A 16,769-nucleotide genomic window follows, 5' to 3' on the forward strand; every position below is an offset into this window, starting at 1 on the left:
GCCGACTGCTATTCGCTCCGTAGTGACCGGCCGTCAGTCGATTCTCAAAGCGGCGCACCATCTTCTACTTCTGTGATGCCGTTAGCGCAACGGTATGGACGCCGGGTGGTTTGTGACGAGTTGATGATCGTGCTTTTGGTGATGTGGCTTGTGGAATTTGTTGACACCATCCCGCCAGTCACCCGGTCCCAGTTAGAGCGAAGATTCCAACGGCACACTCGGAGGCCCGACGGTACCGAAGGACTCGGCTCGCCAAGTTGATGGTGACCGGTGAAGCTTTGAAGCTTGAAGAGCGAGCTTGCGTTGACAGATACTATAGGCAGTCGGGTCGAGTTTGGGCCCGTGTCGGGTCGGTCATTCGCTGCGATCGCGATTTACACCGTTTTCACGATGTGTCGATGTCGCGGCCTTGACAACCTTTTACAACTACAAGGCGAACGAGTGGATACGCTCCTGGCAGGTATATCGTCGCCAGCCGCAACCATCGTTGGTAGGTGACCCATGCGTGTGAGATCGAGTTTTCTCGTGCATGTCTTGTCTGCTGCTGATATATGTTTCGATTCTCAAGGAATTCTCGGATGATTATCAACAGGTCCCCGGCCGTACGACCGCGTCCATGACCTGTTGTGGTATTTCTGGAGTTGAACGGCCGGCAATTTATGTTGTCCTAAGACCTCGGCCTTGATTTTCTAGTCTCGTATTGAAGCGGGTGTCACGATAGTGTACGTGTGCACATTTCCCTTGCTCCCGGTATCCACATCGGGCGTCTTAGGGAACCGCATATGGGCCACGGTCTTTCCTTGGCCTTACGGATCGCCAGCCACTCGGGATATTTGCCAGTCCGCTTTGGACCAGATTGAGTCCGGGTTTTAGGATCCCGTCGACCAAGGAGGATACCGTCGATCTAGGTGCGCTATGTCGCTTATCCACTTGTTGGCCCTCTTCATGGCCCTCTTCCAGGTCTGAGGGTCTGCACCCGAGGTCCCGACACATCAGCATGACGACGCATTGCCTGAACACGTACAGCAATGATAATTTTAGGAGATCTTCCTCCCCATTCCATCATTCACAGAGGTATTAACTTGTACACACCACAGGGCTTTGTGCGCTGCAGAGCAGTCGAGAACCGGGCCCCCGAAGGATGTGGCGTCGCGATCGACGAATGCGGCGACGACCCATACCGGCTAGCTTGAAGTTTGTTTGTGGTACGATTACGCCGTTATGCCATCCCTTCATATGTGAAAGACGAGGGGGCATCGAGGTTGGTATTGGCTTGGGAGCCGATGTGGCGAGGGCGTCGGGGGGAGACGCGCGATAGCGAGCAGGTTGCAGGCCGTAATCGAGACAATGCAGCGGTATGAGCCGCACACAGTGAGGTTAGAGATAGAAGGAGATGCGACGTGATTGAGGATAAGAGGGGTGTGCGTTCGTGGGAGGTGCGTCCGGGATTTTATACCTCGGGCTGGGACACCTGTTCACACTCCGCCGCGAGTTTCCGGTGAGCCACCTTCGTGATCTCGCCCGCCTTGCGTCTAGCCCATTCTTTCTTACACTCGTGCCGATCTTACAATTCACCAGCCTCACGAACAATCTCGTAGAAGACGAGAGGCTGACTGCCCGTGCGTCGGGTGCGAAGCGCTCCTCTGCCGATGCCGCCACATTCCTCCTCCCGGAGCTTGACGGCGGACGCTTCCTTCTCTGCTACTCGCATCCCATACCATCAAGTCATCCACTGGTCCTTGGGCTGACGTTGATCGAGCCGCACACATCGGCGGAGAGAGGACGGTCGACGCCACAACGGCGGGGTTGTGGCTGACGGGCGCCACAACTCTCCATAGACGCCGACGCGCGACGCGCCGTGCACGAGCGTGCACGTGAACGCCCCGCTTTCCCTCTTCCTTCACGATTCATCACGAAGAGTCTATCAGCGCCCAAAGCTCTGTTATTGCGCACTCAAGCCTCTGATCTACCCCATACCTGCAAGAATCAGACTGGCACTCGCCCAGGTCCTCTAGTTGTGGCTCGTGAACCCTCCAAGCATACGTCAGCGCAAGCTAGAGATGCTATCAGTATTGAACATGATACTCGCTCGGCTTTTATGAGAGCCACGGAGGTAAGTTGTGTTTGACATGTTATACAGGCTGTTGCTCTCGCCTCGAATAAGGAGCTGCACTAGGCCCGCGGACGACGGGGGCAGAGATCTTGTTGATATCGCTCGTTGATAGTGACAGCTACTATTATTGCCTACTACGAATGAGGAGCTTGCGCGTGACCGTGTCTACTAACGGTGCGTATACGCCATAGGATCCGCGGACCCAGGCTGTACCGCCTCGAGTCTGTAGCACACGCCCAATGCCAGGCCAATGACTCGGAGGGCGGCTACGAGTCAATCGCAGGCTGCGGCGCGCTCAACGTCCGCATACATCCACTGACAGTTCGAGTTCTACGGCTTGTCTTCCAACCACCATCTCTTCCTCGACGTAAAAATGGCCTCCATCGGCACTCTCTACACCTTGCCCACCCAGGGGTCAGGCCAGCGCGTGCGTTTCTACATTTCTCGTCCCGGATACACGAGCTTGACTAACCGTCGAAGTATAGATTCGCGCCGTTGCCGCGCTCAACGGACTTCAGGTGGACTTGCCTGAAGGTTACGTCCATCACCAGGACAACGACAAGCCTGAGTTTCGGGCCAAGTTTCCACATGGGAAGATTCCCGCGCTCGATGGCGCAGATGGCTTCAAACTCTTCGAATCGACCGCGATCGCGCGTTACAGTGAGTCGACGGCATACAGCATCCCGTCATACATTTCATAAATATCGTTTCAATGACACGCCTCGTATCCAACCCGCTCCCGTCTTGTACTATTAGAACGTGCACTGACCTTACTTGGCAGTTGCTGGTCTTGCTCCCAACTCCACTCTGCTGGGCTCTGACCTGAAGGAGTCCGCTCTTGTGGATCAGTGGGTCTCGTTCGCCGACAGCGAGATCGCCGCAAACACGACCTTCATCTACCAGCTTGTAAAGGGCGCCTTTGGCACTTACGTTAAGCCGGTACGTCTTTCGACCATCACCGCACCCCCCGATGCTGAAATCTTCCTTTTAAGATCCACAACACTTTCATTGAGCGCCAAATCCGGGCTCTCAAAACCCTCGAGGCGCACCTCTCCACGCGTACTTTCCTTGTCGGCGAGCGCATCACGCTCGCCGATATTAGCGTGGCCTCCGTCATCAAACGCGCTGCCATGGTGGACCTCGACGCGTCCCTCCGCGCGAAGTTCCCTAACGTCATGCGCCACTGCGAGACTGTCGTCAACCAGCCCAAGTTGAAGGACATCTTCGGCCCGATGCAGTCCATCGACAAGGCGCTCACGTATGTCCCTCCCCCCAAGGAAAAGAAGTAGATATGGAGCGGGCCTTGCATTCGGAGCGGCAAGGGTGGCTAAGGAACGACGAAGAGAAGTGACAACGCAAGAAGAAACCGATTCCTGTAATTTAGATATCCAAAAAGCAGACAGAGCACTCGATAACGCTTCCCTTCCTAGCTTCTGCCTTGTATGTGTAGGTATATACGGGTCCATACAGTATGGTGTACCAGCTGTGTCGGCCGAAACACCACTAGTACAACGTTTCGCATCCAGTCATCAGCGCCGACATCGCCACATCGCTCTTTCGGAGTAGCGCGATGCACGTTTCCTCCTCCGCCATCATGTTCCGGCCCCTCTCGAGACGCGATTTGGCCGACTCCGACACGTCCGTGTTTGAGGTGAAGATGGACAACGCCACAACGGCGTTGGAGCTGTGGCCGACTCTCTCGCACGGCGGACAAAGCGGTATCTCGCAAGGCGGGAATTTGGTAGGAAAATCCCGCGAAGTCTTTCCTTTCCCTGGAACGTGACCTAAGCGCCCAGAGCAGGTATCCTTTCCCGTCGTTTTCCAGGGACAGTTTGGATTTCGCGGGATTTTCCCGGGATGCGATTTATCGCTTTGTCCGTCGTGTCGACGGCCGACGCGTCGCGTGCACGTGAATCCACTGTAATCCGGCGCTTGTTGGACTGTCGTCTCCGGGACAAGCCCCATCTTGAACTTGTTCGGTACGTACTTCGACCATCAGCAGCCTGGTTACTCTCGCATCAGCTGCTGGCAGGTCTATCCTGCAACTGGAGCTGAGGATGATCTTAACGAAGACTTGCTGGACGCTGTCGTCTGGAAATTATTTTTCTGGGCTCTTCGACCGGGACTCGCTGGGACCCGACTTGCAAAATCCGGCCGACCCTGCCACGCTCACTGGAATGCGTAGCCCATCGAGACCGCTGACTACCTCTACAACTTTTACACTGAAATCTTCCAGTCGAGCCATTCACCGAGTGACTCGTGTCCGGAAATCTTACTCATTGAGCAATCTTTACTTCAATTGGATAAGCTAGCAAGCGTAGTAGGCGTTTCAGTAGTAAGTCGTCATCCGCTCGCTGACTGAGCAACTCTTCAGCTTGTGATGGGCTGGAGTTTGAAATGAGAAACGAGCGGTAAGTTCAAAGCAGCTTGCTATCAGAATACACGGACAGGGACGCTGACATTTATCACAGTGCCGGCGAGTAAATGTTACGGCGGCGTCCACACGGACAGCGCAACCACGCCGACCATCAGCTGGGACGCCTCAACGAGACGGGATGTTACCTCACTTGAGGTTAAAATTGCAGTTTAATAGGTATCCTCGCGGCGCCCGCCGCGTTAGCGAGATTTTCTGAACGCCGAATTATGGTCCCCGCCTACACAAATGCGTTTTGCTGTGCCCGCTACCCGCTGTGGATCGACTTCCCGCGGTTGGACCGCACTTTCAAGATGCCTCCCGCCGGTGGGTCGAAGACCTACTGCATGTCGCCGGTGACCGCAAGATGGCCTAGCGGCGGCGTGCGTGGTTGCGATTCTACCTTCGCCACGACCTACCAGTGCCATAGCCTTCACAAGTGACATTGAGGAGCTCATGCCGTCGCCTCGCGTCCAACCCCTTGAAGGTCGCCTCAGGTGAGGTATCCTGCTCCATACCGCGCCTTCCCTTCAACTAACGCGTCTCTCTTGCGATCGGGAAGGATCACGCCTGCACGTTGGGCGCACGCTGGCGAGATCACGTCCACCGATGCGGCACCCACGATCCAGGAGGCCCATCTCGCTTTCTATTCCTGCCTTTCACATGATGCGGTGGACGCTTCGCCCACGCGAGATGCGTGGCACACCTTCCCTCGAGAATCTCGAGATCCGGACCCTTGCAGCCCAGCGGCGCGCGCGTGCGTGACTCCCTCGGTGGGGTGGAGCCGACCGCGACCCTCGTAAAACACCCCTCGGGCCTGCGGCACGGTGCGTCTTCGCACTCACTCGCAAGTTCCGGCTGCGACATACGTGCGAACCGCGCGCGGACGGTTCGTACCGCAGTCCAGCGTGCTCGGCCACCCCTCGCGTTCGACCACCCTCGACCTGCCCGAGCCGCCCGGTTCTGCATGGGACCTGCAGCCAGGCAGGTCACCGGAAGGGCCACGCCTGGGTTCGGCGTCCCGTTCTGTGCGCGTGAGCCTGCGGAGTGCGCGAGCCTTCTGTGCTGTGGCGCACGCCTTCCTTGCTTCGGGTCTGCAGTGCCTGCCCTTTTGCATCACCTTCTCCGCAGAGATCGCAGTGCCGTGTTTCTGTGACGGGGGATGGGCTTTTGCTACGGAGCCGCAGGGTATGTCTCTGCAGCTCGAAGTGCACACCGGAGCCTCGAAGTTCGTATATGCTCTGCACCCGTCGTAGCGGGCCGCGCCCACTTCCTTACGAAACTGCGACGAAGCGACACGGATCTGAGCGGGCTTCTCTGTATGTACTTCCCGTTGAGATCGATAGCATCTTTGTAGCCGAGTGCGAACGTACCACGGGACGTCGAATACACACTTCGCACCATACCCGTACTCTCTCATACACACAACCGGCAGCGTCGCCGGGTCCGAATACCGAACGGCGAAGACGACCGTCTGAGCACTCCAAGGAACTAATCTAAATCGTAATATCGTATTGTGGTATCGTGAAGAGCGTATCTATCCGTAACGGGTCGTAAAGCATGGGTCAGAGAAGATAAACAACATTTGCTACACGGGGAGAGTAGGTCAGCTGTAGTAGAGCGTCCGAGGACGAGAGAGATTAGCGTCGAGCTCCGCGAGATCAGAGAGAAAAGAGACGAGAGCGAGACAGAGGGGAAGCAGGAGACGGGGACGGAGAGAGGAAGCGAGGAGAAGGGAAGAGGAAGAGAAGAGAGGAGAAAGGGGGGAGAGGTATCGAGAAAGGGAACGGACGCCAGGAATGCGGGGGTAGCGCGGAGTGCGAGACCTGATGACCCAATATATGCAAGGCAATAAACGGAGGAGTATATACGTAGGGAAGGTAGAGGTGTGCATCCGAAGTCAATCCATGACAAGGCAACAACCGGAAAGGGTGCGGAAAAAGAGGCGAGAGCGGGAAGCAGGAGGCAGCAACTATGTATATCGTGTACTATAACCAACGACGAGAGCACAGTGAGGAAATAAGTGATCCGATGAATCGATAAATAACGGAGAGCAAACCAGGTCCATGGGCCCATTACGGCGAGTGCGTGGAGAGAGGCGTCTTGTACCGCGACGGCACCATGGAGGGGTGCACAGAGCGGCTCGTCGCGGAAGCGAGCGCGGACTCGAACTTCTCGGGGCGGCCTGTCGGCGGGCTGCGCGAGAACGCGTCGGTGGAGGGGATCCAGCGCTGGATGAGCTGCACGCGCCGCTCATCCTTCTCGCGCTGCTTGTCGTCGGCGCGTTGCCTCTCCTTTTCTTTTTCGTCCGAGCTGGAGCTGGACCGCATCATTTTGGTGGGGGTCGGCGTCGACATCGACATCCGACGGGGCTTGGGGGGTATAGTGGCCGGACGCGCGATGTCAGCACCGCTGACAAGGGGAGTACCAGACCGAACGGAAGGCGTCATCGACCGATGGGCAGAGACGTGCATCGAGGTCGTGCGAGAATGCATCGGCAATGCGGGCCGAGCGAGGGGCGACTGGAAGGACGGCGTGTACGATGTGCGGGTGGGTGACGTCGGTGAAGTGGCACCAGAACGAGATCCGGACATAGTAGACGGGGGTCGCGGAGGGGAGATCATGCCCGAGGGTACGGAACTCGGGGGCGGCGTCGCCGGAACGCCCAAGCTCGGGGCGGCGGACTTGACCTTCGAGCGGTTGAGCTCGGCACGGAGGGTTTGGGCCTCCTGCGCCTTCTGCGAGTATTGAGATCTCTGTATATCCGCGTTAGTGCGACGGATATCCGAGGAAACCGAGTGCCACTCACGATACTGCGCAGCTCAGCCTCGAGCTTCTCCTTTTCGTTTTGGGCATCCTCAAGACGCTCACGGAGGTTGGCCTCGACATTCTTGGCCATGCGAGTAGCCTCGGAGTGGGCGACGTGGTTGACGAGGATGGCGCGCAGGAGAGCGGCGCTGAGCTGAAGAGAGGACGTCTGTGGCGACAATGTGAGTGGCGGGGCTCGTGTGATATCCACTGACTAACGCACCTGCTCGTCGAGCTTGTCCGAGTTCAACCATTCCTGCAGCTCCCTGTGTAGGGTCGTCACCTCCTCCACCGAACACTTCTTGGCGGCGACCTTGGCGACCTTGGACTCGAGCCTACGGGCCTCGGCTCTGGTCTTGACGGTGCCAGGGTTGAACAATAGAACATCGTCCTCGCCGATATCGATGTGGTCGTGGGCCTCGATGGTCGTCTTCTTGGGGGTCGACCAACCGCTGCCGAAGTCGATGCGGATCAGACGGATGGCATCGCTAGAGAACTGGACGCGACAGAAAGGACAGGCAGGCGTGAGACGGGATGGGGTTTTCTTGATGATGTTGTTGCAGCAGTTGAGACAGAGCACATGTCCTGTCGAGTGGCGGGACGATGAGTAAATTTTTGTGCGCGACGTCGAGAAAGAACAGTGAGCTCACCGCAAGGGATGGAATGGGGCAGGTTGTGTGCGCCGTACTCCTCCGCGCAGACGTCGCAGAGCGAGCCGGGACTAAGGGTAATCATAAGGAAGACCCGCTCGTGGATGACAGAACTGAAGGGGGGGAAGGATGATCATTGAGCTCAAGGCCGGAAACAATGAGTCAGGTAATAAATACGAGGGGGCGAGTGCCTGGTGGCCGGATTAGGAAGCACCATCATGGGCACAGCCCGCGTGCTTGGGCGCGTAAATTTGCCCTAAGCCCTCTGCCCCCGTCGCAGCTCGAGCACGCCGCGAAGGCACTCGCCGCGGACTCGTGTTCCTCGCCAACGGACACTCACCTGCAAGGCTTTTCGTTTTCTCTCCACCACGGACGCTTGTCCGCTCCCTACACCTCAAACGCAGCAGCAACCCGCGCTTGAACTCGAATCTCGGCGGCGAATCGGCGGCAAAACCATAAAAATTTTGGCTGCAAAGGACGCAAGGGCCGGGTAAGCTGGGGCCCTTCCCGACATCCGAGGGGGGCGCGAGGTGCATACCTGGTTCGAGACGCCTGGAATGCACTCACAGCTGGCAGGACAAAGCAGCGAGGACGGCCGAGTTCGAGGAGAAGCAAGTTTAACGGAACCAAAACATGAAAAAAGATGACCGACGGAGTGTGAATCTGCCCGGGCAGGCTTTTATCGCCGCCTCCCACGCGCGCTTGGGTTAGGGCTCGGTATTCCCACGCTCGGTCCTTTCGCCGGAACGCCCGACCGCGACCGTTGCGAGCAACCACCTCCGTCGCCGGTCCCTGGCCCGAGCGTCGTCCCGCCGCCGCCGCAGGCTGTCCCGAGTTCGACTCACCTGCGCTCCCGCCCTGGTCGGCGCAAAAATCGACAGCGCTGACTACGAACTTGCGTAATGTTCGCCCGGCTTATTCAGGTGACACGCCGAGGAATAAGGCCGCGCGTCCGCCTGACTGTCCGTGGAACCATGCGAGCGGAGTTGACGTACGGAGCGTATGTGTACATTTGTCGTGCACGGTTCTCAATTCTTCGCTTCCACGCCGCCTGGTCTGACGACACTCCGCGGTGACACGCTCCGACCATGGTCTTCTCCTGGCACCGGCGCGTGCGCGCACCACAATATCACCTGGTTCGCGTTCATGAATGATCGACATCTGCGGGATCTCGCTGCGCCCGTTACGATGCTCACCTCCCGTAGCCCCTTCGTGCGATCTGGCTTCTGGCCTGCAATATCAGGGTCGCTGCGATCGGTGTCTCGGACTGGCACGGCAATTCGACTCTTCGCTTCGTCTCGAGACGCTGCTTCTGCGGCCTTTCGAATGCGGACAGCGAGCGCGCCATTTGCGCTGACACGCACACACGCTACCCTCGTACGGTCGAGACATTTCTAGGCTCCATCTGTACGCATTCACATTGGTCCCTCTGTTATTCATCTCCCCTCGAAACCATGCGCTGCTCATTCGTTTTCCCCCACAGACACGCCGCTCAAATGACGGCACCCGCGCGGGTCTCAGCACCGCCCGCTATAGCTGCACGACTCATCCGCGCTCAGACGGTCGTCGCGGTGATCCATCGCATCCCGATAGCAGCTCTGGATGACCAGCTATCGTGACCGAATCCACATCTCGCGCCGCCGATTCTCAGATACGATCCTCCTCGTTCCTTCATATCCCGTCCACATCCGGCCATCACCCCCCACTCATCCTCGGCTTACTCACTCGCGCCTGCAATTGTATCGCCCGAACTGTATTCCCTGCGGGGATCCCCACTGAGCAGCTCTGAACCCACAGCGGCGTCTCGCAGAAGTGAAGCAACGTTCGTGTGTCTGCGGTGTCTACGCCTCCCGCCTTCGGACTTCCCCGCTCTGACATTCCCCGTCGGGAACCTAGGTTCCGCAGACACAACGAGCACGTTCCCGGCGTCCAAGTTCGGTATTGGACAGACCCAGTGCCACTCGCACCGCAGCGAGGCAGGCCTCCATGCACTATCAACCCGGCCATCGACGATCACTGCCCGATTCGCCATACACGCGCGAGTTCTCGCGCAGGGACCCTCGTCAGAGAGCGTCAGAGTGGCACACACGCAATACAGTCCCGGGTGGATCTCGAGCCTCGCCCTTCCCGTAGCTGCTGGAAGGAGGCGCGTCGCTCTTCGCGCAGCTTCCCCGGCCATTCGGTGGGAGCCTTCATAGAGGCGGAGCAGGGCCACAGCTGGGGCTGAAGCCCGGACCCACCCACTCACGATCGCGGGAGGCGCGCGCATGACGCTGACGACGCGGGTGTGCCGTCTGACTTCGCGCAGCGCGCCCTCGGAGCGGGATGCATTGCAAGGCACCGGCGATCGCGACTGTTCCTCCGTTCCGAGCGGCCGTGCCCCGGGTCCCGGAGCGCGGTCGGCACGGGCAGACGACCAACATCATCGAGTAAACAGGAAAACCGCTCATATTCGCGTACGCGGAACCCGGCGGGGTATTGCATACGCATATATCCCCCGGACCAAAGCTTGCGAGAACGCCATGCTTCCCGACGCGACACGCGAAGCCGCCTCGGCTTCGGCCACCAAGACAGACTGCGAACTGGTCGTGCAGACTTCCTCTTCATGCTGCGCCTTGCGCGACGTGCCTGGGAATACGCGTCCTCCAGGACATCGCTGTCAGGGTATAATTGACCGTGTTACGTGTCCCCGCGCGACAAGGGGCGGCCGTTCGTGAGCCAAAGGTGGTAGGACTTCCCCTCTCCCCTCGTTCTGTCCGCCAGCACCAGAACATGCAGTTGTGGCCTGGTGCCGCCCAACGACCGGGGGAGAGACGAGCCCCACGATAAGCCAGCACGTGTAGGCTGGCGCGCACCCAGCGGCCCTCGCGAGGAACGCGATGTACGTGTGCGACGGGCGATGGCAGCAGATGTGGTCGCACCAACGTACGGAGTCCGGGACCGGGACGCGGCCGTCGAGCTTCTGCCCTGGTGCCCTGGAGGGAAGTTGGTCCCGGAATAGTGGCCAAGCGGCTGGCGGCTGTAGGCGAGGCTACCGAGCGGCCGAGTCCGAAGGCAGAAGGCTGAATGCATGCGCGGAGTGTGGGAATCAGATGCGGGGATGGGAGGTTCGTCCGGCGTCGGAACGCTGGAGAGCGGGCGCGGGCGCGGGAAGGAGACTGACGTGATGACGATAGCTAGTGGGAGCCCCGAGGATGCCTATTGAACTCGCGTGCGACCGTCTGCTGAGTACTCTTTCCTGCCAACTCAAAGACGGGAACACATACTGTCTATTGAGCGAACACAGCGTTGATGAGGACCGGCGCACGATTTGCAGCGGGCTCGCGCGAGCACGCGATATCGATAATCGCAACATGTTCGGAGGAGGGCCGGGAACGTGGCAGTTATCGCTGAGACCACAGTGGTGTAAGGCACTAGCGAGCAACGAGGAGCGGCGGCGGCTGCGTACGCGAGTGAGCCGTTAGAGTTGCACCGGGTTGCCCAGCGCGTCGGGCCAAGACAGCCCAAAGGCGGTGAATATTCGCCATAGCCGGGAGACACGCGCGCAACGCGTTGTGGCGATTACGAGGCACGGCGGGCGGCCACGCGGTGATACTCGGCGAGGAAGTACGAGCGGGGGAGCGGTGTACGACATCAGTGCCCGTTATGTTCTCACTCACCTGTGCGGTACGTGTGGGGACCGCTCGATGGCCAGTTGCTATCGACGAGAAGTCTGTCACTGTGCAGCACCGTTAGCATGAGGCAGCTACGCGGATGCTATCAATCAGGCCACAGAACACAGGTTCGGCGAGTTGCAATCCATACCTGATGGACGCCAGTGTCAGGGAGGCTCCAGGACGAGTCACCCAAGAGCGCCGTCGGGGCACTGAGATAACAAGTGAGACAACTGGGCTTCTTTGCATTGACTGAGCGACGTGCCGCCCGAAAACGGCACATGCTGAGCAAGAACATGATGTTCGGTGCATGCCTGACGCGGAGAGTAACTTCTGGAACGAGACGTTCCTAACATAGTATACGTCTTGGCCTGTATATGGCGGGCTCTGCGAAGCCTCATGTTAGCACGACCTCCGTCCTTACGACATGACCGGGGGATGCGATAGGACACATACAGTGGCCGCGGGACGACCATGGAAGAGAAGACCCACTTTCAAACGCTGACAACTTTCCGTTTCGGTGAGTTGGGAATCTGTATGCGCGTCAATATAATGCTTGGCTTGACGATCAAACTGAGACCGAGTTTGAAGTTTAGATGGCAGGCTCGGGAGATGACTTCAGCACAGCGAGTAGCAAGCTGGAAGCACGTACTATGATACACTTGCAGCAAAGCTACACTCTCGAGCTAAGGTATCTGTACGGGCGGTTACAAAAAAGCCACAGTTCTGCCAGAATGCATAAAAGTAGAGGCGACATACCGTCCGCACCGCTCACTTGCGTCGATGGTGTTCGCGAGACTGATCACGAGAGACTTGCGTCAATGGTGTTCCCAAGACTGATCACGAGAGCGTAACATGCATTTAGGGCATCTCTGCGAGACCCAACGTTAGTACGAGCTCCGCTCTTACGGCATGGTCAAGAAGGTGCGATAAGGGCGCATACAGTGGCCGCAAGGTCGAACAAAGAAGAGAAGACTCACTTTGCAATCGCCGACAGGTTTCTAATTCGGCGGGTAGGGGATCTGTATGTGCGTCGTTATAACGAGAAGCTGCCGCCTGGTTTGACGATCAGCCTGTGGCCGAGCTTGAAGGTTAGATGGCAGGCTCGGGAGATGGCTTCAATGCGGCGAGTAGCAAAATGGAAGCACATACTATCAGACACCCGCAGCAAACCTATGTTCTCGTGCTATGTTAGGTGCACAGGCGCCCCAGAAAGGCCACAACCCCGCCAGAATGTATCAGAGTAGGAGAAGACTTCGTCCATGAGGTGATTGTGTTCTCAAGCTTCATCTTGTAGACAGGGCGTAGCAGACGATGAACAAGAAGTGGTCCAGACTTAGATGTAACACGGTTGGCAGAAGTTGCACGAAGACGTGGTGGTGGTCGAGAATGAAAGGGGCCGGCCACGACCACATCCCTGCGGCAGCAGCGTGCGGGGTAGCATGCGCGTCTATCAATGCTGCCGTAACGAAGCACGAGGCAACGTCTTATGAGCGTCTATGAAACCGATCGGAATGAGCGCTTACAGGATTTTTCGTAACCTGAGCGTCTAGAGCGCGTCCCTCTCACTAACTTGTCTGCTCTTCGTGAGTCTGTACTCTTACTCACCGCTCGCTCTATCTGGGACCTACGTTTCATCACGTGTAAAAGGAACGGTCTGAGGCAGCACGTTAAGCCGAGTTCGAACTCGTCGAAATATCATGTCGACCGCGCTGGGAAAGAGGAAGGGCAGGGACACCGAGACCCAGGACGAAGGGGAGGAGAAGACACATGGGTGCGTAGCAGACACATCAGGCGCGGATATATATGTCTGAAGCAAACCCAGAGCGACTCTTTTTGTGTCGAATCTTCCGTACACAGCGACCTCGACCGACTTGAAGACGCTCTTCTCCGACCTCGCCCCCGTGCGCTCCGCGTTCGTGGTTCTCGAGCAGGGAACCGGGGTCTCAAAGGGCGTCGGCTATGTCGCCTTCGCCATCCGCGAAGATGCCACGATGGCCATTGACAAAATCAGCAAGGAGGGCATCACGCTGGACGGCCGCGGTCTGCGAGTGCAGTGGGCGGGCAGCAAGGTGTGTTGGCCCGTAATACATACGGGGCTACGCGCTCACCCGTCTCATGTAGAACATTGCGCAAGACAAAGATGGCGAAGAGGGCGACGAGGTGAAAAAGCCGGGGAAGAAGGCGGCACCCGCACCTCGTCTGCCAAGACCGGCTGGCCCCTCCGACCCAGTGGCCATCCGCACGGTGGTCATTGCAGGTCTTCCTCAAGGCATCGACTCAAAGACGCTCTGGAAGAAGGTGCGAAAACTGCAGGGCGCAGAGAAAGTCGACTGGCCCGTCAAGTCGGAGTCCGGTCAAGAAGACCCCGGCATCGGTGCGTGCTTTGTTCAACGAATCTGTTTCGTGCATGCTGATGCTTTACGGTAGCGCACGCGTTGTTCAACACCCCCGCTTCGGCCAATGACGCTGTAAGCAAGCTGCACGCACACGTCTACAAGGGCTCCCTGTTGTCCGCGACGCTCAAGAAGCGGCTTGACGGTCTTGCACGGTCCGGAATGAAGCCCAAAACATCCGCGCAAGCATCGGCACAGTCGAAGTCAGGTCCTGCACCAAACCGCAATAGCCGTCTCATTGTCCGCAACCTTCCGTTCGACATTACCGAACAGGATCTGCGCTCGATATTCCTTCCATATGGACCTATACACTCGGTGCACATTCCACTCGATGTGAAGAAGGAGGAGGCGAAGGAGGAAGAGGCGGATGAAGAAGAGGAGGGAACGAGCAAGCCGCGGCCGCCGCGCACCAAGGGCTTCGCGTTTATCTGGTTCCTGAGCCGGAAGGACGCGGAGAAGGCCATGGAGAAGTGCAACGGGATGACCGTGGAGGCGGGCATGGCGGAGACGCTCATCACGGACAAGCAGAAGAAGAAAAAGCAGCGCAGGGAGGAAAAGAAGCTCAAGGCGGCGGCGGCCGGCGGCGCGGACGACGATGGTGAGGACGAAGCCGAGGAAAAGCAGGCTAACACCCGGCAAAGAGTCATTGCGGTGGACTGGGCACTGAGCAAGGATAAGTGGGAGGCGGAGAAGGCGAAAATGGAGGTAGAGGAGGATGAGGACGTTGAAATGGGCCAGGGTAGCGGAGAGTCGGGGGACAGCGATGATAGTGATGATTCGGACGCGGAGACCGGCTCAGAGGAGGGGAAGCTCGGCGTACATGAAGACGGCTCGGACGAGAGCGACTCCGACGCCAGTCACGACGACTCTGACGACGAAGAGGCGAGCGACGGAGAAGCCCCGGAGCCTGTCAAGCCCACATTGCCGCCTCCGGAGGTTGGCACGACGCTGTTCGTCCGAAACGTCCCCTTCGAGGCGACCGAGGACGAACTGCGCACTTTGTGAGTAATGCGCTAGCCTCCGCGCATGTCTGTATACTAACAGATCGTACAGGTTCCGCGCCTTCGGGCCTCTGCGGTATGCCCGCATCACAATGGACGGACCTACTGGCCGCTCAAGGGGAACGGGATTCGCATGCTTTTGGAACAAGGAGGATGCGGATAAGGCGATCGAGCAGAGCACGATCATGCGCGCCGAAACGCTCGGCAATGACACGACTGGGGTAGGCCAGCACGACTTCTGAGATATCGGCGTGTACTCATTCCCGTCAACAGCCCAAGAAGAATCCTTTCAAGATGCCGTCGCTCCTTACTCCCGATCCATCCGCTTCCATTGCGCAGAACCTAGTTCTACACGGCCGGACATTGGATGTCAGCCGCGCCGTCACCAGAGACGAAGCTTCGCGGCTGAAGGAGGTCGGCGAGCGGAGGCGGGAGAAGGCGGACAAGCGCAACCTATACCTCTTGCGCGAGGGCAGTACGTACTCGTCTTCTCCTCTTTCATTCACGCACGTTAATGCGCCTTCTTCCAGTCATCTTGCCGAATACTCCCGCTGCGGAGCTGCTCCCGTCCACCGAGGTCGAGAAGCGCACGACGTCGTTCAATGCACGGCGCACGCTGCTGCGTTCCAACCCGTCGCTGTACGTGTCACGTACACGCTTGAGTGTGCGCCAACTGCCGCTCTTCGTGACCGAGCGCATGCTCAAGCGTCTCGCCATTCACGCCGTACGCGCGTTCGAGGCGGACGTCAAGGCGGGCAAGCGCGAGGCTCTGACCGCGGACGAGCTCACAGAGCCTATACGCGAAGACGAGGGCGAGAAGTCCGAGACTATCAAGCCCGAAGACGACGTTAAGGACGCCGCCAAGAAGGGCCACAAGGGTTGGACAAAAGGGGGGCGCGCAACGGGCGTGCAGCAGGCCAAGATCGTGCGGCAGCAGGACCGTGTCGACCCCGTTACTGGCAAGGGCCGGAGTCGCGGGTATGGGTTCGTCGAGATGGCTGCCCACGCGGACGCGCTGCGCTTCCTGCGCTGGGCGAACAACAACGCCGCCGTCGGCCCGCTCTTCGCGGAGTGGTGGCGCGCGGAGCTCGAGGATACGTTGAAGTCCGAGAAGGCTCGCGGGGGAGACGAGGCCCGCGTGAAACGCATCAGGGCCGAGCTGGACAAGGAGGAGCTACCAAAGAGCCGTGGTACGCTCATCGTCGAGTTTTCCATTGAGAACGTGCAGGTCGTCCAACGGCGCGCGGCTCTGCAGAAGGGGCAGAAGACGGGCGAGGGCATGAGGGATGCGAAGGGCGGGAGGGATACGAGGGGCACCAAGGGCACCAAAGGTGCTAAGGCTGAAGACGAGAAAGCGGTCAGTTTGTGCTCTGCTGCCCTGGAGTTGTTGTGTTGACGTCCTTGCTGACAATTTTCCAGGGTCGTGGTGATAAGAAGCACCGTCGGCAGTCTCTGCCAAACGTCAAGGACGAGGATGCTGAACAGGCCCCCCTCAAGAAGAAGCGCCGTGTCTCAGACACACCCAAGCAGCCCGTGGCACCCTCGCCGACGAAAGGCGAGGAAAAGGCAAGCAGCAATGTCGGTTCACTAATTGGGCGAAAGCGCAAAGAGCGGAAACAGAAGAAGTCACGGAAGTAGCGACGGAAGTAGACACGGACGAGACAGACCCTGCCACGAGACTCTGATACATGTGGGCGGAAGTAGTGCTGCTAACTATGACATGTGCATGCGTACC

The 16,769-nt window shown here is 58.5% G+C and overlaps 3 protein-coding genes across 3 annotated transcripts; 2 read left to right on the forward strand and 1 right to left on the reverse strand.

Moving 5' to 3' along the window:
• Nucleotides 1-2,486: 2,486 nt before the first annotated feature.
• On the forward strand, nt 2,487-3,402 carry TRAVEDRAFT_22196 (glutathione S-transferase C-terminal-like protein; the record flags this gene model as incomplete). Its single annotated transcript, XM_008042683.1, has 4 exons — nt 2,487-2,540; nt 2,599-2,773; nt 2,895-3,052; nt 3,106-3,402. The coding sequence occupies 4 exons, from the start codon at nt 2,487-2,489 to the stop codon at nt 3,400-3,402; spliced, it is 684 nt and encodes a 227-aa protein (XP_008040874.1).
• Nucleotides 3,403-6,601: 3,199 nt separating this feature from the next.
• Nucleotides 6,602-8,069, reverse strand: TRAVEDRAFT_22197 (uncharacterized protein; the record flags this gene model as incomplete). Its single annotated transcript, XM_008042684.1, has 4 exons — nt 6,602-7,282; nt 7,336-7,503; nt 7,558-7,919; nt 7,985-8,069. 4 exons carry the CDS (start codon nt 8,067-8,069, stop codon nt 6,602-6,604), a joined length of 1,296 nt encoding a protein of 431 aa, XP_008040875.1.
• A 5,244-nt stretch (nt 8,070-13,313) lies between these two features.
• Nucleotides 13,314-16,672, forward strand: TRAVEDRAFT_59968 (RNA-binding domain-containing protein; the record flags this gene model as incomplete). The annotated part of the gene is made up of 8 exons (XM_008043231.1): nt 13,314-13,411; nt 13,463-13,709; nt 13,762-14,014; nt 14,068-15,034; nt 15,087-15,255; nt 15,308-15,509; nt 15,565-16,391; nt 16,454-16,672. The coding sequence occupies exons 1-8, from the start codon at nt 13,338-13,340 to the stop codon at nt 16,670-16,672; spliced, it is 2,958 nt and encodes a 985-aa protein (XP_008041422.1). The 5' UTR covers nt 13,314-13,337.
• Between the last annotated feature and the right edge of the window lie 97 nt (nt 16,673-16,769).

Source organism: Trametes versicolor, assembly GCF_000271585.1.
Source record: "Trametes versicolor FP-101664 SS1 unplaced genomic scaffold TRAVEscaffold_9, whole genome shotgun sequence".
Classification (NCBI taxonomy): Eukaryota; Fungi; Basidiomycota; class Agaricomycetes; order Polyporales; family Polyporaceae; genus Trametes; species Trametes versicolor.